This window comes from Copadichromis virginalis, unplaced genomic scaffold (genome assembly GCF_057382275.1).
Source record: "Copadichromis virginalis isolate Kocher_CV1m ecotype Utaka unplaced genomic scaffold, C_Virginalis_male_GT1.1 unmapped_scaffold_1, whole genome shotgun sequence".
Taxonomy (NCBI): Eukaryota; Metazoa; Chordata; class Actinopteri; order Cichliformes; family Cichlidae; genus Copadichromis; species Copadichromis virginalis.
Window position 1 is genome coordinate 5873642 of NW_028188589.1, and position 8675 is coordinate 5882316.

General features: G+C 46.3%; 1 protein-coding gene across 1 annotated transcript; it reads right to left on the minus strand.

Moving 5' to 3' along the window:
• Nucleotides 1-7079: 7079 nt before the first annotated feature.
• On the minus strand, nucleotides 7080-8194 carry LOC146679657 (uncharacterized). Its single transcript, XM_085450101.1, has one exon. It carries the CDS (start codon nucleotides 8192-8194, stop codon nucleotides 7106-7108), a length of 1089 nt encoding a protein of 362 aa, XP_085306227.1. The 3' UTR covers nucleotides 7080-7105.
• Between the last annotated feature and the right edge of the window lie 481 nt (nucleotides 8195-8675).

An 8675-nucleotide genomic window follows, 5' to 3' on the forward strand; every position in this document is an offset into this window, starting at 1 on the left:
TGATAAATATCTTTGGTCATATGGTCCTGCTCTGTCTGTCACCTTCTGTGTTGAGCTCATTGTTTCCTCTGTAGTGGCTGAGCTGAGTCCAAGTAGCTGAAAATGTTCCTCTGCTGCTCCGTCAGACTCTCCTCCTCCTGCTGATCAGCTGGGACACAAAACAGATCTTTGTTAGGCTCCACACTGCACTGAAGAGTCAAAGTGTCTCATATGTTCATCTGACAAGTAAAAGAACACATTTTTGTTTCCCGAGGTGGGCAACTTGTTGGAAACAAACACAAAAGGTTTGAGCACTGATACCTGCCATTGCTGCCATTGAAAGATGCAACGCCAGCAATGTGGATTGTCAAGACTCAAACCAATCATCAAGCAAAGACAACAGGGATCATTTGTTTCCGTTTATTTAGCATTCACAGCATTTGTAGTTGCCTTCTGTGCAGGGGAAGTCCACGCACACTGTGTGGTACCGCCATCCGCAGAAGGTGCATTCAACCTCTGTAAGAGAAACGAGATTGTCTGAGACTGAAATGATATTCACTAAAGAAGTGGTGATTTGTAAAACTTCACATTTTGATCCGGGACGTACTCTGCATGAAAACAAGCGCTCACTCTTCCTGCTCAACAAATGACAAGGGCGGAGCCTTATACCACGTGATACAGAAGCTGTGCCGTGTGATGCTAAAATTAGCAGGGAAACAACAACGGAGAGCACGTCAGGGATGACGAGAAAGTGACAGGAGAAAATCCGTCCCGGTCAACCACCCAAACATCAATAACGGGAACCTTATACAGCGCTTCCCTATACACGTCGAACTCCCGCAGGCACAAAGACATTACGGAGGCTATCACTTATCACCTGACCAAAGATATGGCTCCATTAACACTGTGCAAAACGAGGGATTTAGGAAAACGATCAACACCCTAGACAAACGCTACACAGTGCCGTCCCGCAACTATTTTTCTATTGTTGCACTACCTGCTCTGTACACGCAGCGTCGAGCAACGGTGGAGACGGAATTTCAAGCAGGACAACATTTTGCTGCAACAACAAAACGTGAGACATTTGTTGTTTTATGTTTATTTATTGCTATGAGAGAATCATGATCTCAATTCTAAGCCAAAAAATCGTGATTCTCATTTTATGCAAAATCGTGCAGCCCTAACATTAACACAAAACTATTGTTTCACCAGAGAAACACACATGAAGAGAGAGAGAGAGACAATAACAGCTACCAAACAGTCGTCATAATTCGTCACACAATGAGAAAAGGACAAATCAACAAGTAACAATGACTAATTAATATTAAAATCTGTAACATAATGTATTGTTTGGGGTTTAGTCTGATTGGTTCAGGATGAGCTGCCATTATCCAATCACACGTCTGCTTACCTGCATCTTTTCTCTTTTTTCTAACCTGAGCACCTGATGGCTTTGAACTTTTGTTGTCCATCTTCCATTGGTTTGAATTTTGCGCTCCAGTACAAACACAAATCCCCCAACCCGAGGATCAGCACAATTAACCTAACAGACCTACACCTTAGTTCACAGATTCACTTTGTCTAAGGTTGATTTCTGGGATTTCACACAACCCAGGATTCAGATCGTGAATCCATGATGGGCTTGGATTTACATCATTATAAATGAAATGTGCTCTACTTGGAAGCAGCCGGCCCCGCCCCTTTTGACGGGTTGTGTGAGACTTTAAATCATCAAACTGTAAATTATAAATTAAATTGTTATTGATCCTTTACCCCGAGTCCTAAAGTGTAGATTTATTTTCTTACTCTTCTTATATTTATTGTTTGTTTACTTGCACCGCTGTAACTGCAGCCTCGTCGTCTCGTCTCTCTATATGCTGGACTGTCTGTAGCGGAGATGACAATAAAGTTTACTTTGACTTCAGCAGTGCGCAGGCGCACCGAGCGCTCTCGCGCTCACTTTATAGAATTTAGAAAAAACATCGGTGCAGATTATAAGTCTGTATCATAATATCTGTTTGTTGTGTTGTTTTTATTTTGTTTTGCGAGTTGGTTATTAGATGCCGCTCCAGCCAGCCAGAGACTCCCCGCCGCCCCGCCCTCTCCTCCCTGTGCCGCCAGCAGCAGGCGCACCTCGCAAACGGAGGGCGCCCTTACTCCCAGCAAATGGCTGATAGAAAACCGATCGGTGCCTACGAATTTCCCAGTATGCGCTGGCATGACGTCGGGGAAGCATGGGTACGACCGATTCTTTTATTTTTTTCTTGCCCGTGATGCCCCCCCCACCACGATGCATTCTATTGGTTTGCACACTTACACACACCCAGCTGTGGTTTCCTGTTTTGCTGGACTCTGGAGAGCCCCGCCTTTAACGCTCTTCTCTCACAGAGAGCAACAGAAAACTTGGAAAAACTCCAGATTGACTGAACTCAGTTCAAAGTTACCTTGACACCTTTACATGTGAGACGTAGTGATGGTACGCTTGAAGCTGACGCTCCGGTGCGTGTGTCAGAAAGATCAACGCGCTGCTTCAGAAGCACCGTGTCGAGGCTTGATTCGTTTGGCCAGAGTCACGTGATCAGTGACGTATGAAGCTTCGTTTAGAACGTACCTTTTTTTAAATCGAACTTTATTGAAACACAATGAGTATACAACATACAAACAGATGAAGTTTACAAAAGAACAGAACATGAATATACAGAACCAGGAGTAAAAAAATGATGATATGAGTAGGCGAAAAAAATCAACATATTGTAACGTGCAGTGGAGATGAAGCCAGCCGCGGAGGTGTGAAGGTGGATAGCGAATGAGCAACAGCTTCTGACTTTCCAAAAAGTACTCATTTATTTACAATATCAAAAATAAAAGTGCTACCTCTACCACACATTACTAAAGAGCACACTAGTCTGCGTACACACGGGAGCATCCATTACAGGAGGAGTGCGAAGAAGAACAAAAAGGGGGTGACACCAGTCGTGAGACAGGAGGCGCCGCCATGTGGTGATACACTGCATTACAATAGCAACTGTTACATAGTCCCCCCCTGGTGAGAAAAAGGCTGTCCTCAGCCGTACACAGCTGAAAAAGCACACACCACACCTAACAGTACCCTATACATAGAGGTTACAGCTAAGATTGGTGCACACACACAGGGCAAAAGACCATTTAAAAATGAAATTGGTGAAAATAAGACGAATATGTACAGTGGAAAATCAGTTTTCTTAGTTTTTTTCACTTTTTTCTTTTGTTCTTTTTTTTCTAAGTAAATGCCAAGAATGAACCTTAACGCACGAAAGATCTATAAAACTGGATTAAGTAGAGCAAACAGAAACATCTACATATCATGACTCAAAGTAGCAATGCAACAAGACAGCATCAAACAGGTTTAACCAAAACATTTCACTTCAGATCAAGCCTGGTTGTGTGAAAATCATTAGTCCATCTTTTGTTGCTCCAGCCAGACGTAACTCTGGGGCAACGTCTGGGCCTGAGATTGTAATGTCCACCAGCAGCTGGGTGCTGGACAGATCTGGGTGAAACACTCTCTGGAACAGCGCCCACACCAGAAGAAGAGTCAATGTCCGGTAAATCAAAGGGGAATGGCTTAGAGTCAATGTCAGTGTCTGCAGGGGGGCCAGGGTGGGCCTGAGAGTCAGAGTTCCGACCCTCTGCGGTCTCTCTCTCAGCAGGCAATGAAACAGAATGTTCTTTGGAAGTGAGAGAGTCCCAGGTATGGAACGGTTGCATGTTCACAACATGATAAACACCTGCATCCACACCGGCGTCCACCCAAGTGAGCCTGTAATTAACATCACTGAGTCTCTGAGATACACACAATGGTCCCTGAAACAGTGGTGCAAGTTTAGCAGTAAAGTTAGACTGAGCGTCTGACCTGGGGTGCGTCTTAACTCTCACAAGGTCACCAACACGAAACGTGGCATGTCGATGTCTCAAGTCATAGTAATGTTTTTGTCTGTCATGGCTATAGTCCAAAGCTGCTTTGGCGTGGTTGTGAGCTTCCTGCAGGGAGGCTCTCAAAGTCTCAGGGTAAGGCACACCCGGTTCATCAACACCTGCTGTAGAAGGCTGAGTGATAAGGTCAAGCGGGGTGTCTAACTCACGACTATAAAGCATCATGGCAGGAGTCATACCTGTACTGTCATGGGGGGCGGTGCGCAGAGCAAAGCAAATCTGAGGGAGAAACTTGTCCCATGATGTGTGCTTATCACCTACATAAGCGCGGATTGCAGTTTTCAGAATCCGGTTGACGCGTTCAGTAGCATTTGTCTGAGGGTGATATGCCGTAGTGAGTCTGTGCACCGAGCCTAAGGCAGAAACAACATGTTCAAAAAGCTCACTCACAAAAGGAGACCCTCTGTCAGAAATGAGGTAAGTGGGTGTACCACGCCTAGCAAAAATGTCAGTGACGAATTTACCAGCTGCTACCTGAGATGTAGCTTCTTTGACAGCACTGGCTTCAACCCATTTAGTCAAATAGTCAACAAACACGATCAAATAAGCATTACCAGTGGGGGTGCGGGGAAGTGGCCCAACAAAATCCACACCCACATACTCCCAGGAGTTCTGGGGGACAATGGGAACCATAAGACCGGCTGCTTTTTTCTGACTTGGCTTGGTGAGTTGGCACACTGAGCATGAAATCACATAGCGTTTCACATCAGCTGCCATTTTGGGCCAGAAAAACCTAAAACGCAGTCTAGCCAATGTCTTAGAAACACCCAAGTGACCTGCTGTGGGGTGGTCATGGTAATAGTCCAGCAAGGTGCCTCTCATGGAAGTAGGGGCAAACAGTTTCAGCTCTTTCAAAGGGTGCAAAGCACATGTGAACTTGGGTTCTCTGTGATACAAAAGAGTCATACACAACATACTGTAACAAGGTGGCATTGTCCGAGCTGTTCAGAGAGTCTGCTTCAATGTCTCTGAGGAGTGGACCTGTGACATGATCGTCTAACTGCAGCTGTCTCAATTGTGAACGGTCAGCCAGAATGACGGGGGGCAGAGTACGAATGTCCAGGCTGCCCATAACAGCATGATCTGGTAAAAGATCAGTCGGCCTGTCACAGGTCAGAGGCAAAGGGTTGCGTGACAGTGCGTCGGGAACTTTGTTCTGTGCACCAGGTTTGTGCACTATTGTGAAATCAAAGTCCTGCAAACGAAGTGACCAGCGGGCGAGTCGGCCCGTTGGGTTTTGACGAGACATGAGCCACCTGAGACTGTTGTGGTCAGTGAAGATAGTAACATGAACACCTTCAACATATGGGCGGAAGTGTTCCAGAGCCCATATCACAGCGAGGTACTCCTTCTCTGAAGTGCAGTAGGGGAGTTCAGCTTTGTGAAGGGAGCGACTAGCAAAAGCCACAACGTACTCACGACCCTTGTCATCCTTTTGCATCAACACTGCCCCAAGACCAATGTCACATGCATCGGCATGAATGGAAAAGGGACGGTTGAAGTCTGGAAATGACAGGATCGGGGCTGATGTGACATGATCCTTCAAAGTGTCCATGGCCCTTCGACAGCTGTCGTCCCAGTGGAAAGCATTGTCCTTTCTGGTGATGGCGTGAAGAGGTTCGGCATGGCGGGGATAGTTCTGAATGAAGCGTCGATAATAGCCAGTCAAGCCAAGGAACTGACGGACGTGTTTCACTGAGGTTGGGGTATCAAACTCCTTAACCGCCTTTACTTTGTCCGGATCGGGCTTAACACCTGATGATGTGATGCGGTTTCCGAGAAAGGTGAATTCATCGAGGCAGAATTGGCACTTTTTGAGCTTCAATGACAAGCCAGCAGCCTGGAGTCTTCCCAGCACCTCCTCAAGATCCACTAAGTGCTGTTCAAAGGTAGGTGAGGTGATAACAATGTCATCCAGGTAGACTGCGCGCGTTTTGTAAATGAGGCCAGCAAGCACAGAGTTCATGAGTCTCTGAAAAGTTGCAGGTGCGTTGCAGAGCCCAAAGGGCAGCACCCGAAACTGGAAGAGACCGCAGTGAGAGATGAAGGCAGTTTTAGGCTTCGAGTCCTCTGCTACAGCAACCTGCCAATAGCCTCGCGCTAAGTCCAATGTCGAGACAAACTTTCCTCTTAACAGAAAGTCCAAAGACTCATCTACACGAGGCAGGGGATAAGAGTCTTTTCGGGTAACTTGGTTGAGCCCTCGAAAGTCCACACAAAACCTTGGTTCCGTGGCCGCTCTATTTACAATGACTACAGGAGCTGCCCAAGGGCTTGTGGAAGGTTCAATGATGTTGTCCTTCAACATTTGTTGCACCTGTTCTTCAATCACACGTTTCTTAGCAGGTGACGTGCGATAGGGTGGGAGTTTGACAGGTGTTGCATTGCCAGTCTCTATGGCGTGCTCAGTGAGAGCCATTCGACCAAGTTGACCATCAAACAAGGAGCTAAACTTGCTGAGCAGATTTAGTAAAGCATCCTTGTTGTTCTCTGAGAGACTTGCTTCAGACAGTTTGGCTGTTAAGTCTGAGCGAACCAAGTCCAAAGACATCAGTGTTCCAGGTGAATGTGAGTAATCATTTTGAAGGTCCTCTTCATTGTCTGCAAGTGGGCAGGGGATGTCCTCAATGTAGACTGTTCTAGTGGGAATGTGAATAGAAACAGAAGCTCTTGCCATAAAATCCATTCCCAGAATGAAAGGAGAGGACAAATCTGGTATTATGGCAAAACGCTGGTAAAAGTTCTTGTTCATGAATCCAATATTGAGACAAATAACACCAACAGGGATACAGGGAGCATTATTGGCGAGGTTAACTGCAGGACCATTCCACTCACTTGTGTTTCTAGGGTAAGAGTCATTTACTTGAATGAGATCTGTTCGTACAGCCGAGAGGGAAGCACCCGTGTCGAGGGTAGCATCCACAGATGAAGCATTGAAGTTCACTTTCGTTCTTAGTGGGGTATTCCAGTGGACTTGTGAAAAATTGTCTTCCAAGTGTCCAAGACTGTGTCCACCCTGTAGTGAATCGGGCGTGTGAGGCTCCGTTAGTAACTGGGGGAAGGTTGGCCTCTGTGAAATGTCCTCCCCCCCCTGTAGTTTCCCGACTGCCTGTATTGTGGCTGGGATGTGGTGCTGACCTTTTCATGGCCAGGATCAGAGGGGCCAGAGTGCTGGCAATGGCTGGACTGGGCCATGCCTAGCGGTGTTCGAGGCTCGTTGTGGCAAATGAGGTTGGGTGTTACAGTTTGGGCAGGTGCGTGTAGTGAACCCTGGCTGAGAGCATTTGAAGCAGTAAGGTTCAGGCTTATAGTTGTCTTTGCTACATAAAGCAGGCTGTGGTCTTTGTGGTCCAAGCACTGAGTGAAGCTCATGAGCGCGTAGCAGCAGGTCCATTACAGAAGTGACATTAGCGCCATACAGGGCAACTCTGTATTTTTCGAGAGCATGTTTACTAATTAGGTCAATTCTGTCTTTTTCAGGTGGGGGGCTCTTCAGTTTGTCAAACTCACTCAACATGTGGGCGACAAAGGTTGGGAGCGGCTCGTCCTGAGCCTGAACACGATCCAAAATTCCTCTCAGGATGCGTTCTTGGTTGTCGGAGGGCAGAAAAACTGTCTTAAACAGTTGACAGAATTGAGCCCATGATGTGATGTGGGAGCTCAGTGCCTTGAACCATTTCCCGGGCTCTTTTGCAAGAAAGTGTGGCAGTTCGTTTAGCAATTGCCCATCAGTTAGGTTCAATGAGGCTTTGTATGTGCCAACTGCATTTAACCATTCCTCAGGTTGCACTTTTCCGTCCCCAGCATACACAGGAGGCTCCAGCTTTGCGTGATGTAAAGCTGCCGCAATCACTCTGGAAGTGCTGCTGAGTTCAAGTGAGTGAGATGGGAGGAAAGGATTTGTAGGTTGAAATGGGTTGCTGGGCAGGAACGGATTGGTACTGTTGGTGGGTTCAGTTTTGTCCATCACATGAACATGAGGTGTCGATGTGGCCATTGGGAAAACAGGAGACTGTGGGACTGCAGGAGGGGGAGAGTTCCCTGTTGTGAGTTGGTCCCACTGCCTTAGTAAACTCTGCTGTATGTTCAGTGAGTCACGTAAACAATCACTAAGCTTATTCACCTCAGTTCTTAACTCCACCACTTGTTGGCTAAGGCTAGGAGTCACATTTTCAACTATCTGGCACATAGGTAACGAGGTAAGTTCCATGTCTGAGTCAGAGTCGTCTGGGCAATGTGCCATTGCGATTTCAAAAAAATTAAGCCGCTCCAGGGCACAGTACAGTTATTGATATAGCAGTAAAAGAGTCAGTTAGGTCAGACTAGAAAGACAAAACTGCAAAAATGCGTTCAAGATTAAATTTAGAAAAACCACATATAAAATTTCGCCCAACAACTGAAATTAGACTGGAGTGATCAGAACCATGTTATTACAATAGCATGTCTGCAACACTAGAGCTCAATGCAAGATTAGTTTTAAGTCGTTTTGTTATACTGAGCCGAAGACCAGCACCAACGGTTGTAGTCAGCCAAGCTATCACTTACATGTGCTACAGTCAGTCTCAGCAGAGGTAAAGGGGAATGAAAAGCCAGCAGAAATGTTCATGTCCAGGCTCTCCACAGAAGAATTAATCCTTAGAAGACAAAACCAACAACAAATAACAAATCCACGGAGTCCATTCGCGTCGCGGAGTCAGCTTCTCTCTTTTTCTTTCTCCCAAGCG

Excerpts from the sequence above, each read along its gene's own strand:
- LOC146679657 (XM_085450101.1), bottom strand. The coding sequence starts at position 8,194 with ATGGCACATTGCCCAGACGACTCTGACTCAGACATGGAACTTACCTCG.